The 16644-nt window shown below is 40.7% G+C and overlaps 1 protein-coding gene across 1 annotated transcript in view; it reads left to right on the plus strand.

Moving 5' to 3' along the window:
* Positions 1-16644, plus strand: part of brinp3a.2 (bone morphogenetic protein/retinoic acid inducible neural-specific 3a, tandem duplicate 2) — a gene marked incomplete at both ends in the record, with an annotated part of 43621 nt that overhangs the window by 14345 nt on the left and 12632 nt on the right. Inside the window, 4 exon segments of the mRNA XM_080429809.1 lie at positions 2137-2327; positions 6718-6908; positions 13392-13497; positions 14234-14470. Of these exon segments, the coding sequence (XP_080285935.1) occupies positions 2137-2327; positions 6718-6908; positions 13392-13497; positions 14234-14470 (725 nt within the window).

Genomic DNA, 16644 nt, shown 5'->3' on the forward strand with positions numbered 1-16644 from the left:
TGCTGCGTGTGTCTACAGTACATCCCTGAGCCCAGATACAGCGTGCTACTATAAAGAGCGGAGCACAATTAGACAAGTGGAAACACCTGGATCAATTAAGCCTGGCACAGCTGTCTGAGTCACTCCCACCTTTTCCACCGACAGCAGTGTTAATGAGTGTTAATTGAGATTTCAGAAATATGCTAATACAGTGCTTAAATGTGGCCGAAGTGATTCTGTGAGGAGACAAATGGATGAGGACAGACAAACAGACAGACATAAGTGTTTTCTACATTTTATAGTATTATATTATTTAATTTGTGTTGTTCACCAGTTGCTAAAGAAGCTGCATGCAGGGGAAAGCAGTGAAAAGCGTGAGATTCATGAGCCAGTTCAATTATATAAATAGATCTGTTAATGACACTTTGCAAGGAGATGAAAACGTTCAGAAAATAACCATTATAACTATTTATGTATGATATGATTCATAACACTGCCACTTGCAGTCATAGCTCCAAGAGCTCTCAAAGAACTGCCCGAGGCAAGAATTCTACAAATGTACTCGTGCATTTATCGATTGGAAAACAGATTGTGTGAGAATGGCTATAGCGTATATTTGTATCTTTCTTATTCTCCTTTTGTTATTTTGGATTTCCTTAATCTTTGAGGAAGAATAAAAAAAAGACTGACCAGAAAACCAGTAAAAGGGAGATGTACTGTTGCAGCTTACGAAGCCCTTTGAGTAACTTCCATTTCTGCCTCCATTTAACCCATTTAGACCGGAGCGGGAACGCATCTGTGTGTCATTTTAAGATGTCTTTGGGCTATTAAAAAATAACAGATATACAAGCTCATAGCTCGGTGCCGTGCTATGAGCTTGTAGATCTGCTATTTTTAAAATAAATCGTCAAAATGTGTGTAAATCTGTGAATATATATTTTTTTTAGTTTGTAACTCAAATCTTTGCTTCTGGGGGATTTAATGTCTTCTAAATCCTAATCCTTTGAAAATGTATCTAGCCGTGGACCCCCATCTCAAAATATTTTGTTCCAGGGACCCCCAGAAGTTGTAACAGAGTTAAAAATGTTCGCTTTAAAAAATATATAGCCTATTCCAAGATTGTTCACACATTTTCACTATTTTTCAAAAAATAGCAGATCTACAAGCTCATCTACTATTTTTGAATAGCCAAAGAAAGACATATTATGACGCGTTCCCGGTCTTAAAGGGTTAAACATGGTTGTCTGCAGTTAGATTATGCCAGCAGTTTACACTTAACCCTGACTCATACCATTATCGTCTTCAAGCTGCCAGAGGCAATTAAAAATGAACATGCTCGGATATTATAATCACTGAAGCACGAGGGATTTAATATAAACAAAAAAAGCTGCTCTCCTGGAGGTCAGCTAGTATCGCTTGTCACTGGAAAACAGAAGAACATGATAAGGCAACAAAGGGCTGATGAGATGCCTTTGTTCAGAGCGCTTTCACAAGTTCCATTTATTCTTCCCTCCTGCACTTTTGTTTCCTCTCTCATAATTGAAAACACCGGATGTGTCGACCATGGGGGTATTACCCGCACAATTTTTTTCTCCCCCTGTCAGTGCATATCTCTGTCATGACTGGGTTATTAAGCAAAGCATCTGTCAGACGCATTCTATGAGCACGACCCGCCTCCCAGACAGCATTCATCTTACAAAATGCTACCTGGTCTGCTGTCTGACAGAGTCTGAGTTCTTTTCACTATTCTCTCTCTCTCTCTCTCTCTCTCTCTCTCTCTCTCTCTCTCTCTCTCTCTCTCTCTCTCTCTCTCTCATATATCGCGGGTAGGTCAGTATATCGCATACTCGCCCATTCAATGGTCTGATAAAACGTGATAATGTCCCATTCAATGCACTGATAGCATTCGAAGCCTTGGTGCTCCTATAGAGTGTCTCTCTCTCTGCATTTTATCCTCTTATTCCATTGTTAAATCTTAAGGTCAATGATATTGCCTTCCCTGCAGTGTGTTTTGTGCCCGTGTTGCCACACTTTTATCCCTGCTATACACATGTCAATAGAACTATGCCGGTAATAGCTGCCTTATTTTCCAAAATGGCTTTTTGACATCCCCCCTATTTTTATGTTGTTGTTGTTTTGTCATTTGATGCTTTTTAGAGAGTTTGGGAGGTGGAAAGTGAACAACCTGGCGGTGGAGAGGAGAGATTTCCTGGAGTCTCCATTACCCCTGACTCCCGAGTTCAATCGGAACATTCGCCTGCTGGGTCACAGGCCCACGACCCAGATGATCACCGACAATCTGATCAGGAAGTATGGAACGCACTTCCTGCTGTCAGCTACACTGGGAGGTAAACAATGAAACACAGCAATCGTGATGATTGATTATATTATTTTTTGGGGGATCTACAACATGCATGCACCCTTAACACATTGACTGCCAGGAATTAATTCATTAATTCATCCGTCACCGCCAGCGTTTTTGCTAATCTCCTGAGACGCACATATTTTTTTTTTTTTCAAAGAAGATGTAAACAACAGATGTCTAGGGAGGGGGGGGGGGGTGATCTCTTCTATCATCTGGAAAAGAAAATTTGTAACCGCAACCTTCCGTTCTTTAATTATCAGCAGTTGAATATGGCTTGTTTTCACCAAAAACACAATCTGGGAAAATAAATCAGAGATAAAAGTATTTTTATGAATCTGATAACGTTGGAATTTGTTTAGATCACGTGATTTCCGGGTGTACTCTTCTTCGGGAGTCCCAGGATCAGTCACAGGTTGCGGAAGAGCGCCCTCTATCGTAATTACTGAAAACACCATATGACTTCTTATGGAAGTCAATGGCAGTCAATGTGTTAAGGTGCTCCCTGTTGAGAATCAGTGCTTCTCAACGTGGGGGGTCCGGGTACTCAGAGGGTGGGGGGGTTCCAGAGGGTCCACAGCTAAATGATTGATACCAAATGCACCCTCATTTGTCTGTAACTCTGACTGTTTTGGTTCCATATTTTGCACTGTACACTGAGGATTTTACAGTGAAACGTTTTTAAATCATATGAAATTGGGGTCCGTGGCCTATAATGCATATAAAACGGGGGGTACTTGAAATGTGAAAGAATGAAAATCAGTGCTCTAGTCTCAGTGGTTCTCAACCAGTGGTCCGGGGACCACCAGTGGTCCTTGAGGGGGTTCCAGGTGGTCCCCAGCTAAACGATGGAGAGTTGGTAACCAGATGGACCCTTATAGATCTTTAACTCTTGAGAGTGTAAAATGAAACCAAATGGACCCTTACGGGTCCATTTTGGTTTCATTTTACACTCTCAAGAGTTAAATCATTGTTAAAAATCTGCATTACTAAATTTACAAGAAGCCTACAAAATTAGAGAATGGAGAAGAATTGTTATTTTGATCAACATTTGCCTGTTGTGTCTCCTATTGGTACCAACATCAACACAGCATGGAATTGTGGCCGTTATTCAACGACAACAAAATTCTTGGGTCTGAGAGGCTAAATCTCATCAAATGGTGGTCCGTGGCTCAAATGCCAAATAAATAATGGACCTTGATATGAAAAAGGTTGAAACCCACTGCTCTAGACACCACCACTGTAGACATATTGGGGAATTATTTCTCTCTGAGTCAAATGCAGACAACGTTCTTATTTTTTTCTTTCTTTCTTTCTTTTTTTTTGGGGGGGGGGGGGGTGCACTGAAAACTGTTTGACATGGTGCAATAACTCAGTCACAGTTAGTAACCAAATCACGCATAACACAGACTTTGTTGGGATCATGGATAACGGCTCACCGCATAGAAATTGTCTTCAAAAAATGCATTGTGATTATACTGTTGGTATAAGCTTGTGCACTTTAATATCCTTGGTGTTCATTTAACTCTATAGTGTACAAATGGAACTATATATGGATCATGTGGTTCTATTTGTACTCTCAGTATTTTACTGTGTGTGTGCTCTAACATACATGCCTCTCTCCCTGTTGTCACCACAGTTTGGGTTTTCTGTAGTACGGTGGATGGATAATCATTATTGGTGCCTGCCTGCACCGAGGGCAAAAAAACAACAACAAAAAAACTTTTAATTTCATAATATAAGAAAGACTCCCATATATGGGGGTCTGGAAAAGCAGATTTCCTCTTACAAAGCAACACTTGTCAATTACTTTAGACCCAAGGCTTGGCTCCCGAAAGGTCGTGTTTGTGAGCAAGCTCTGTATAATTCACCCCTCCCTCCCTTTCTCCAAATGGAGCTCTCGGAGCCAATGCAACGCTCACTCCTCTGGCACGCAGCCAAATCTCAGTGGTATGAAAGAGGAGAGAATAGAATGAGGAGCTTTTTGCCCCGACCCTGGGTTTTAGCCAGAGAAGTGAATGCTATGGGTTATAAATCACTACCCTGTTATGTGTTCAGAAACATATGAACTTTTGAGAAATGAATAAACAGAGGGCAATATTAAAAAGGGCCAGCCATCAACAGCCGAGTTAGAAAAGTAAAAGGAATTGTCATGAAATGTTGTGCAGCAGTGTGGAGCACTGTCAAGTATAGATCTGACCTATGGGCGATAAAAAGAGAAGCGGCTGCACGAGCGTCTCAAGAAATAATGGGTTATACACAAGTATTGATTGCCATTATCACATTGGTTCTCAAAGTGGGGTCCGGGGACCCCCAGGGGTCCTTAGGGGGGTTCCAGGGGGTACCCAGCAAAATGTCTTAATATAGCATCACAATCATTTTTACCACTTTAACCTTTTATACTTTGGCTATTCAAAAATAGCAGATATACAAGCTCATAGCGCGGCACCGAGTGCCGTGCTATGAGCTTGTAGATCTGCTATTTTTGAAAATGTTTGAACATTTGTGCAAATCTTTGTATATATGTATTTTAAAGCGAACATTTTTAACTCAAATCTTTGCTTCTGGGGGTCCCTGGAACAAAATATGTTGAGATGGGGGTACGCGGCCAAATACATATACTTTTGGGGGTCCTTGATATGAAAAAGTTTAAGAACCACTGCATTATCAGACAGTGGCTACTATCATTATTTGGTGGCAGGTGGCCCCAGTGGTCATAGACGGTGTCTGGTAGCCACAGTAAAATCCTTAGACTGAATTTAACTTCTGGGAGTGTACAAATGTAACGAATTTGGTTACATTTGGTTACATTTGGTTACATTTGTACACACTAAGATACACGCTGTATCATAGTGTGTATCAGCTATTATCTCCATTGCTGTCCTCATGTCAAGTCCTTGAGCAACACAATGAATTGATTGATTGAATACTTCATTGAATACTTTATTAGCAGTTTGCAAAAAAAAGCACAGGAAAGTTCAATACAAGGTCTGCTGAGAGGATTTTAAACCCGAGAAAGCCTATGGCTTGTTTCCATTGGGGTCCTCTGTATTCAATTCATCGAAACATTTAATACACAATACTGTGCAAAAAAAATCATATACACAGTTAGAAATCAAAAAGAAAAATATGTATAGAATACATTCATGTGCTGTGGATATACTGTAGTCGTCCTATTTCCACTGTGTCCAAAACTAACGGTCACGTGACATGAAAAGTACTGACCGTACAGTTAGTACTGACGCATCGTTTCAGATGCTTTCAGATGTACAGTAGGTGGCCAGTGACTTTGATCGGTTTCACTTTCAAAACCATCATGCATCATGCATGTCACACAAACAGAATGCGGCACACCAAACACCAATGGTTTTGATCATGTGGATTGTGGAAGTTAAATGGTGGGTTTGTGGATAGGACTCTATATGAAAAAAACAACGTGTTATATCAACAAAACGCATCGCATTCTCTTTGTGTGACATGCATGATGCAAAGGTTTTGAAAGGGAAACTGGTCAAAGTCACTGGGCCACCTACTGTAGCCTTAACACATTAAGACGGGGGAAGCATCTGTTATTTTAGATTTGAACCAGATTTGAAGTGTTTCAGAAAACTGTTAGGATTTAGATTAAGACATTTGTTGAATCGGCCTCAGGCCTTAACCCATTAAGACCGGGAACGCATCTGTGTGTGTCATTTTTAGATTTTTTGGGGGCTATTCAAAAATAGCAGATCTACAAGCTCATAGCGCGGCACCGAGTGCCACGCTATGAGCTTGTAGATCTGCTATTTTTGGATGATGATCGTGATTTTTTTTTGCAAATCTTTGAATATGTATATCGTTTTAAAGCGAACAAAATGTTTTGAGATGGGGGTCCGCGGCCAAATGCATAATTATATTGGGTGTCCGTGACATGAGAAAAGTTTGAGAACCACTGATATTATAGCAGCATTTTTTTTTTCAAAAAACTGTTAGGATTTAGAAGACATTTGTAGAATCCCCCAGAAGCAAAGATTTGAGTTAAAAATTTTAAAACAAATTATATTCAAAGATTTCCAAGAATTTTCATGAAGTTTCGAAAATAGCACATCTACAAGCTCGTAGCGCGGCACTCGGTGCCGCGCTACGAGCTTGTAGATCTGCTATTTTTGAAATAGCCAAAGACATCTAAAAATCACACACAGATGCTTTCCCGGTCTAAATGGGTTAATGGGTTAATTCCCAAATTTCAATTAAAACTACAAAAGAGCGATTTCACTCTGAGGCACGTAAAAAAAAAGAGGAACCGACGATCAAAGTAATCAAAGTATTCCTTTATTTCAAACGTAACTAACGAACGTTAACCTCAATGCTATCACATGTTCTCTCCTCATGCACAGGAGAAGAGGCCTTAACGATATTTGTGGATAAGAGGAAACTGAGTAAGAAAGCCGAGGTGAGTGAATACTCGGGTAACTCCTCCACCGTGACCCTGGAGGCTCTGCACCAGCTGGCCGCCTCCTACTTCATTGACAGAGAGAGCACCCTGCGCAAGCTGCACCACATCCAGATCGCCTCCACCGCCATTAAGGTAATTCCACTCCATGGCGTTTTCAAATGTTGCGTTTTGCTTGCTGTTGATGATGATAATGGAGCTGTCAATGGAGCTTTTTTTTTACCAGCTTGCAAAGCACGCTGGTCTGAAGAAGAGACTGAGTCTAGTCAACTTTCTCGACACTTTTTCATCATTGGCTGTCCTTTAAGCCAATGGGGATACTTTCCCATACTCTGAACGGGCGGTCTCGTCCTCCCAAGCTATGGTTACTAGACACGCCTCTCGCCTCTATGGCAGTGTTGCCAGATTCTGCGAGATAAATAAGCAACAGGTCTAAGCCAATGGGGAGCCACTAGCAGTGTTGCCAGATTCTGTGAGAGAAACCAGAGAAAACAGAAAGCGAGCTGGTATACATGACTGAGTCATGTCTTGTTAACTCCTGGAGTGTACAAATGTAACGCATTTGCAGTGGTGTAAAGTAACTAAGAACATTTACTCACGTACTGTACTTAACTACAATTTTGAGGTATTTTGTTTTACTTTACTGGAGTATTTCCAAATTTCAGTACTTTTACTTCTACTCCACTACATCTCAGTGACAAATATTGTACTTTTACTCCACTACAATTATTTGAAAACTTTAGTCAGTAGTTACTTTGTAGATTTTACTAAACATGCATTAACCACTTCAGCCCTATATTCTGTACATTTCGGCCATTTGAAAATGAAAAACGGGACATTCTGCATAATGAGTACTTTCTACGTTTGGAACTTTAATTACATCTTGATACCAATAATTTTGTACTTTTACTCAAGTACATTTAGAATCCCAGACTTTTTACTTGTAACAGATCGCCTCTACTGCCATTAAGGTTATTCCACTGCCATTAAGGTTATTCCACTCCATGGTGTTTTCAGATGTTTGCATTTTGCTTGCTGTTGATGATGATAATGGAGCTGTCAATAATGTTGGAACAGAACACATCATTGCGATGAGGAGGATGAACATGATGGTGATAAGCGATGACAATAACAATGAGGCAATGATGATGATGAAGATGACGACAATAATGATCATAACTTCAAGTCCATCATGATGAATAATTATGGCATTATGTCTGTGTGTGTGTGTGTGTGTGTGTGTGTGTGTGTGTGTGTGTGTGTGTGTGTGTGTGTGTGTGTGTGTGTGTGTGTGTGTGTGTGTGTGTGTGTGTGTGTGTGTGTGTGTGTGTGTTGGGGACTAATATCACCATCCGCTAGAGTCTAGAGACCAATCAGCGCCAGGTTTCTTGTGCCAGTATGCCGAGGAAGCAATCACCTAATATTCTTTCAAATATTGAGTTAAATTAGAAATGAAAGGGGGGAAAAGATGATTGTGCCAGTTTAACCACTATCAACCTGGTGTCCCTATTGTGGGCATGTCGTTATAGTCACTAAGTGACGCAATGTGAGCTTGTAGATCGGCTATTTTCCTTTTTTGTATTATTACAATTTTTTTTATAAATCAATTTTGCAATCCACATCCATTTGGGGTCCTTGGCATGGAAAATGTCTGGAACCCCTTGCCATTCAACTCTCTGTTTGAACAGATTGAGAATCAGAGTATCAAAGTTAGCGGGTAGTGGCTTGGATATAGACTATGGAGGCACGTCTGAGGTAAGGTAAAGAGGCAGAGAGGCTTTGTCTGTCTGTCGTTTCTAGGGAATTGGGGGGGTTTTTATGTAGCTGCGAGAGAAAACGAGGGAGAGAGAGAAAGATAGATGGCTTTCATGCTCCAGTGGCAGTCATCTGGCGTGACTGACATGTGGGGAGCAGCAACGAGTGGGAGGCTCACCTCCAGCACCGGAGGAGTAAAGCCCGATTTATGCTTTAGTGGCGTGGCGGTGTCGCGCTACCGAAAATAGGCAGAGAAACAAAACAACAGCTGAGCGGCTAATACTCTGCAAATGTGAAATTGGACAAGTTTGGGAGCAAGTGCGGGGCAAATAAGGACAAGGCCCCCGTGGCCGTCCCCCCATGTAAGAGGGGAGAATCCAAGAGCTCATTTCAGAAGGAAAAGCCTGTTACTGTATGGTGTAGTACTGGAGTATTTCCGATTTTCTGTACTTTTACTTCTACTCCACTGCATCTCAGAGGCAAATATTGTACTTTTACTCCACTACAATTATTTGAAAACTTTAACTAGAGTTACTAGTTACTTTGCAGATAGAAATTATTATATTATAAAACATACATTAACCACTTTAGCCCTATTTTATACATAGGCTATTATAAATAGCTGATCTACAAGCTCACAACGTGTCGCATCGCGACACGTTGTGAGCTTGTAGATCTGCTATTTTCAAACATTTCAGTACTGTTACTTTTGGTACTTTGAGTATATTTTGATGCCAACACCTTTGTACTTTTAGTCAAGTAACATTTTGAACACAGGCCTTTTAACTTGTAACAGAGTATTTTTATATTGTGGTATCGCTACTTTTACTTTAGTAAAATATCTGAGTACTTCTTCCACCACTGAATAAGGAAGGACAAGGCCCCCGTGGCCGTCCGCCATGTAAGAGGGGAGAATCAAAGAGCTCATTTCAGAATGAAAAACCTGTTACTGGTGTAGTATATACGCCCGTTTGTGGAAATCGGGACTATCGCAAAGAAGTCACGGTGCCTCGTGGAGAGCACAGCGTTCAGGGCACCGTCGTAACTTGTTTGCACAATGACAAATGGCTGTTCAAGAGCGGCAGGGATCACTTCTGTTATCATTTTGACAATTTCCCGGGCTAAATCGATGTTGATATTTCCCCCCCACCTGATTCTATTGTTGCCAGTTTGTGTCTGAACACAAAATGATGGAACATGAAGGAGGAGGACGCACTTGAATGAGGAGAGACAGCGGGGATCGGAGCCGCGCTCTGGGTTTCTTGTTTTATTCTCGTACCCAGGGAGAGCCTAGTATTGTATTGTGGCTCTCATAATGGCTCAGGCTATTGCATTTTTATGTTTCCGCCCTCAAGACCCCGATTGATTCCTCTCTCCCTCTATTATCGCAGGGAAAGAGCGGAGGATATGTCCATACTGTATGTGCTTTCGCTAGACAACCCGCAGTCCTCTCCTCTCTGTCCAATATGGTCAAATCATCAGTTTTTTTTTTTTACAGGATCTGTGCCCACAGCAGGTTGTAATGCTGAAGACTAAAAGCCCAATGCAATGCTTCATTCTTTTCCATTAATCCATTAAAGCCGGGAACACATGTTGTGTCATTTTGGATTTCTTTGGCTATTCAAAAATAGCAGATATACAAGCTCGTAGCGCGGCACCGAGTGCCGCGCTACGAGCTTATAGATCTGCTATTTCTGAAAAAATCATGAAAATTTGTGCAAATCTTGAAATATATATATTTTTAAAGGATACATTTTTTACTTAAAACTTTGCGTCTGGGGGTCCCTGGAACAATTTTTTTTTAGATTGGCGTCGGCGGCCAAATACATATAATTTTTGGGGTCCTCGACATGAAAAAGCACTACTGATATTGCAACATACATTTTTTCTTTTTTTTCAAAAAACTGTTTTGTAGAATCGGCCTCAGGTCTTATTGGGTTAACATTCTTTCAAACCTCATCTTGGTCCTGAAACGAGTCTTTTCTACCATCTTCATGCTTCCTTCTACATTAACACATTGACCGCCAGAGGTTAATCTCATAATGTACTCACCAGTGCCAACGTGTTATTGTTGTTTTTTTGTTTTTTTCATGTCGCCATAGATCTTGTTAAAATCCTTAAGATTGAGCCGTACACGGTCTGTTTACATCCGCGACATGTCACTGTATCTCCCAGTGAAAACCGCATGTCAAACGGATCTCCATGATTGTAGTTAGAGCGGATTACGTTAAACAGTGATATGCAAGGAGAAAAAACTACAGGAAGAGAATTGAGTTTCAGTGTGCGCTTTAGAATGGGAGCGGACGTGATCGTCAAAACCGGATCCCAAATAATTCTGTTTCCGGTCATCAAACCGGAACCGGAAATGGATAAAAAAAATCCGAAAGTGCACCTGGACAATTTTCAACGCGAAAAGACCGTGGACCGTAGGGCAACGGTCTCGGTGCTTAACAGTTGGATTTAATGGACCGTAGGACTACGGCCTTGGCGGTTAATGTGTTAATATGTCAACAAACAAGAACTGGCACACAAACAAAACGGAGCCTTTGCAGCCTCTGCCTCGATACTGTATGCCTCAAATAGCCGTGTACCGACACACAGGTGTCCAATAATGTCCCATTAGGTATTTTGTAATCTACCAGAATGCATCCTCAATGAATAGCAGCTGCTATACAAAGCGGAAATTGAATATTCTGCTTGTCAGTCAGTATTTTCCCCATATAGCGTATCATAGGGTTTATCAAATAATGCCTCATATCGGCATATATTTCCTCACATTCATATCATGCCATATACAGTATGCCCACCTCAGACAAACAAGAGGTTTATGATAAGATATAAGGGCCTCCCTGTTTTCCTTTTTCCTTCATTTTGACTCGCAATAATGTAATACCATCCCTCTGGATTCAGAGTTTGATTGAGGACTTGCATCCAGAGCTTTCAACATACAACCAGTGGTGGAAAGTAACTAAGCACATTTACTCAAGTACTGTACTTAAGTACAATTTTGAGGTATTTTTTTACTTTATTGGAGTATTTCCATTTTTCAGTAATTTTACTTCTACTCCACTACATCTCAGAGGCAAATATTGTACTTGTACTCCACTACAATTATTTAAAAACTTTAGTTACTAGTTACTTTGCAGATATAAATTATTACATTATAAAACATACATTAACCACTTCAGCCCGTTTTATACCTAGGCTATTTGAACAGATCTACAAGCTCACAACGCGTCACAATGCATCGCATCGCGAGCTTGTAGATCTGCAATTTTCTAACATTTTAGTACTTTTACTTTTGGTACTTTAAGTACATTTTGACACCAATGCTTTTGTCCTTTTACTCAATTACATTTTTTTAATTCCGGACTTTTACTTGTAACAGAGTATTTCTACATTGCGGTATTGATACTTTTACTTAGGTAAAAACATCTGAGTACTTTTTCCACCACTGCTGAAAATAGCAGATCTACAAGCTCACAACGCGTCGTGTCTGCGAGTCATCGTGAACTTGTAGATCGTCTGTTTCAGGTTGCGCGACACACTGGCAACACAGCTATAAATCACCCGTCAGTCCTCTATGATTGTGTTACTGATGGACTGACCCTCATTGTCTCGCCTCATCCATCTGCCACTTTACACCAACTGTCCTCTGACAAGGCTGATCAGGACGGATCACGGGACACAATATGTCCGTCCTACACCCACACAGAGAGAGACTGTTTAGTTGCCGCACCGTGCCCCTGCACAGGTGTTGAAATGAGATCTCTTATTGCAAATTAACCCATGTAGATCGGGCGAGAATCTGTGTCATTTTTAGATTTATTTGGCTATTCAAAAATTAGCAGATATACAAGCTCATAGCGCGGCACCGAGTGCCGCGCTATGAGCTTGTAGATCTGCTATTTTTGAAAAATCGTGAACATTTGTGCAAATCTTTGAATATACGTATTTTTTTAAAGCTAACATTTCTCAAATCGGAGATCGGAGTTAAAAATGTTCGTTTATGTATTCAAAGATTTGCACAAAGTTTCCACACATTTTCAAAAAAATAGCAGATCTACAAGCACGTGCTCGCATATCTGCTACTTCTTTTTTTTTAAATATATGAGCTTGTATATCTGCTATTTTTGAATAGCCAAATAATTCTTAAAATGACACAGACGTGTTCCCGGTCTTAATGGGTTAAGTGAGAAAGGATGCTTTGCTGGAGACGGCTTCTCAAAGGAAAGGTCAATGCAAATGTCTTCAGTCAGTGACTAGAAAACAAAGAGATGAGCTTTTGATCCATGCCGCTTCAGAGAGGAGATGAAATAGCAGCCATCTTTCTCTCTCAGAATGTCTTTAAAGAAGACAGCACTTTATGCAAATGACTCATTGATGGGTCTCTCTCTCTCTCTCTCTCTCTCTCTCTCTCTCTCTCTCTCTCTCTCTCTCTCTCTCTCTCTCTCTCTCTCTCTCTCTCTCTCTCTCTCTCTCTCTCTCTCTCTCTCTCTCTCTCGGCAGAAACCAGCTAACTCCAAAATGTCAATTTTTCAGGAAATGACAAAAAGTGGAGTTAGGAGGTTTAGTTCATCATTGATAAGAACAGCTGAATGGACCTCCAAGCTGGTTTAGCATAAAGTTTGAGTTAGCTGGTTTTGTTAGAAGCGCTTTTAATGCTTTTCATTGGTTCAATATTGTTTTTACCAACACACAGACGTAAAGGGTGTTCAATGGCCCTGATTTATGGAAAAAAAGCGTCAAAATGGAGTTTGCTGGTTTCTGCCGGACAGCAACGATATGCAGTTTATTATGTGGTAATACGGTGAGATTTGGTGGTGCATTTATAAATGAAATCTTGTATTTGTTGTTGCCCAGGTGACAGAGACTCGAACAGGTCCTCTTGGATGCAGTAACTATGACAACCTCGATTCTGTTAGTTCTGTGCTGGTTCAGAGCCCTGAAAACAAAGTTCAGCTACAAGGTTCGTCTCATGTTTAACAATTTTTGTTTTATTGCCTTTGAGTATTACATGTGGGTATTTCGGAAAAGAAAACGTAATATTGCCTGTGCAGTGCTTCTGATCTCCAGAAATGTCAGAAAGAGCCTAGATAAAAGTTTTGAGTTTATTAAATGTAAGATTTAATATGATTTACTATGTTAGTAAGTTGTCTAGTACGTCAAGCCCAGCAGTATAGTGAATGACACTACACAGTGGTGGAAAGTTACTAAGTACATTTACTTAAGTACTATACTTAAGTACAATTTTGAGGTACTTTTACTTTACTGGAGTATTTCCAATTGTTTATACTTCTACTTTTACTCCACTACATCTCAGAGGCAAATATTGTACTTTTACTCCTCTGCAATTATTTGAAAACTTTAGTTACTAGTTACTTTACAGATATAAATTATTATATTATAAGACATACATTAACCACTTTAGCCCTATTTTATACCGAGGCTATTTGAAAATAGCAGATCTACAAGCTCACAACGCGTCACATCGCGACGCGTTGTGAGCTTGTAGATCTGCTATTTTCAAACATTTTAGTACCTTTTTACTTTAAGTACATTTTGATACCAATGCTTTTGTACTTTTACTCAAAGTAAATTTTGAATTCGGGACTTCTACTTGTAACAGAGTGCTTCTACATTGCAGTATTGATACTTTTACTTAAGTAAGTTTGTATTTATGATCTTGCTGCTCTACGTTACAGGCTTGCAGGTGATCCTGCCAGACTACCTGAAGGAAGGATTCGTTCAAGCCGCTCTGAGCTATATCGCCTGCAATGGAGAGGGAGCGTTTGTCTGCAGAGACACCGACTGCTGGTGCAAGTGTGACCCCAAGTTCCCCGAGTGCAACTGCCCCTACATGGACATCCAGGTCATGGAGGAGAGCCTCCAGAGGATCACAGAGACCTGGGGGGTCCTCTACAAGGAGTTTGAGGACTCAGGTAAAAGGTCTTTTCTTTTTTATGGGGTTGGCAAAAGGGCCTTTCTGTGTGGAGTTTGCATGTTCTCCCCGTGTCCCCTAGGTCAGTGGTTCTCAAACATTTTCATGTCAAGGACCCCCAAATTGACCCTTTTTAGCCCACGGACCCCCCCATGCCAGTGACCCCTATAAGAGAAGATTTTTTTACGGCTCTAGCAGTGATTCTCAACCATTGTAATTTCAAGGACCCCCCAGTTTGACATGCATTAGCCTACGGATCCCCATGTAATGGCATTTCTATCTCTGGGACCCCAATTCATATTGTAAAATCAATGTTAATTTAACTCTGAGAGTGTACAAATGGAACCAAATGGACCCGTTAGGGTTCATTTGGTTCCATTTGTACACTCTCAGAGTTACAGACCCATAAGGGTCCACTTGGTCCCTAACTATCAATCATTTAGCTGGGGACCCCCTGGAACTCCCTCAAGGACCCCTGGGGGTCCCCGGACCCCACTTTGAGAACCAATGCCCTAGAGTAGGTACCCTCTCAAAAAACATGCAGTAATCCTGGTCTATACTGCCTCCCCCTGGTCAGCCGGGGCGCCTGATGGAGGGGAAAGGAACTGGCTGGAATAACGTGTTCCTTAACGCTATACGTCCTACTCACTCCTCATGCATTGAAGGACGCGTGAGCTCAGTTAGGGGCTCTCCCCAGGCTGGCAGAGGGAGAGTAGCGCCCAGGATTACAGCTTAGGCAATTGGCCATGGGTGAAAAAAAATGGGTTACAAAAATCGTGGGATAAAAAAAGTAGGAAATAAATAAAAAAGTAAAGGTTTTCTAAGATGTTTTTTTTATAAAAGATTCCTGACTAAAGTCCCACTTAACGTCACCGGAGATTGCAATTCATACCATATCCTCAAACGGAGGAGGATTTAAAAAAATAAATAATTCATAAAAAAAAGTGTGAGAAGGAATTAAAGTGTTTTATAATATTCCGGACGGTTAAATCTGCCGTAGGGATCCCCAGCGTGTGCTTCCCCCCCCCCCCCTAGACTTTGATTTATAGACAATGGCCTGTAAACTGTAATGGCGGGCAGTGAATCTCCGGACACAATCCTGGCACACTACAGTATCTGCATGTAGCAAATCAAACTCTCTGACGGCACCGGATTAAAAAAAAATCAACAGCGTTCGGCTCAGGTAGTTTACAATATGTCTGCAGCAGATTAATCTTCTATAAAAACCCCATTTATTGCCGGTCCAGCTTTTCACATCACGGCAGAAACGAGAGTTTGAATGGAAGCACTTAGCATAATGTTTGGTTATTATTGCTGTGCTCGGTCACCATGCCTTGGCTATTATTACTCAGGTAAAATCAAAAAAGTGCCTTTATTCCGCTCCTTCAAATATGGCTGAAACATCCCTAAATGCAATTACTTTCAAAGTTTATGTTTTAACCCATTAAGACCGGGAAATAATCTGTGTCATTTTTTGATTTCTTTGGCTATTAAAAAAATTGCAGATCTACAAGCTCATAGCGCGGCACCGAGTGCCGCGCTATGAGCCTGTAGATCTACTATTTTTTGAAAAACTTTAAAAATGTGTGCAAATCTTTGAATATAGGTATATTTCTAAAGTGAAAATGCTTCTGGGGTATTCTACAAATGTCTTCTAAATCCTAACAGTTTTTGGAAAAAACTTATATTACTATAATAGCTGTGGTTTTCAAACATTTTTCATGTCAAGGATCACCCAAAATATTATGTTTTTGGCGGTGGACCCCCATCTAAAAATATTTTGTTCCAGGTACCCCAAGAAGCAAAGAGAAATATTCGCTTTAAAAAATATATATATTCAATGATTTGCACAAATATTCACGATTTTTCAAAAATAGCAGATCTACAAGCTCATGTATATCTGCTATTTTTGAATAGCCCAAAGACATCTAAAAATTACACACAGATGCGTTCCCGGTCTTAATGGGTTAATAGCTGGGTGAGGGGAGAGGGCAGGAGCGTGCCCAGAATGCATAATTCCAGAGGTGTCACAAAAATGTCCTCCAGTGGGGATATCAATGACTTTCAGCACTCTGCCCCATCAGCAGAAAGAATGTGATGTCAGGAGCCACTATATCTATGAGCATGGAAGACATGGATTAACAATGGTGACTCAAACCGATATACATTGTTCTC

This window comes from Gymnoscopelus braueri, assembly GCF_963280865.1.
Source record: "Gymnoscopelus braueri genome assembly, chromosome: 6".
Taxonomy (NCBI): domain Eukaryota; kingdom Metazoa; phylum Chordata; class Actinopteri; order Myctophiformes; family Myctophidae; genus Gymnoscopelus; species Gymnoscopelus braueri.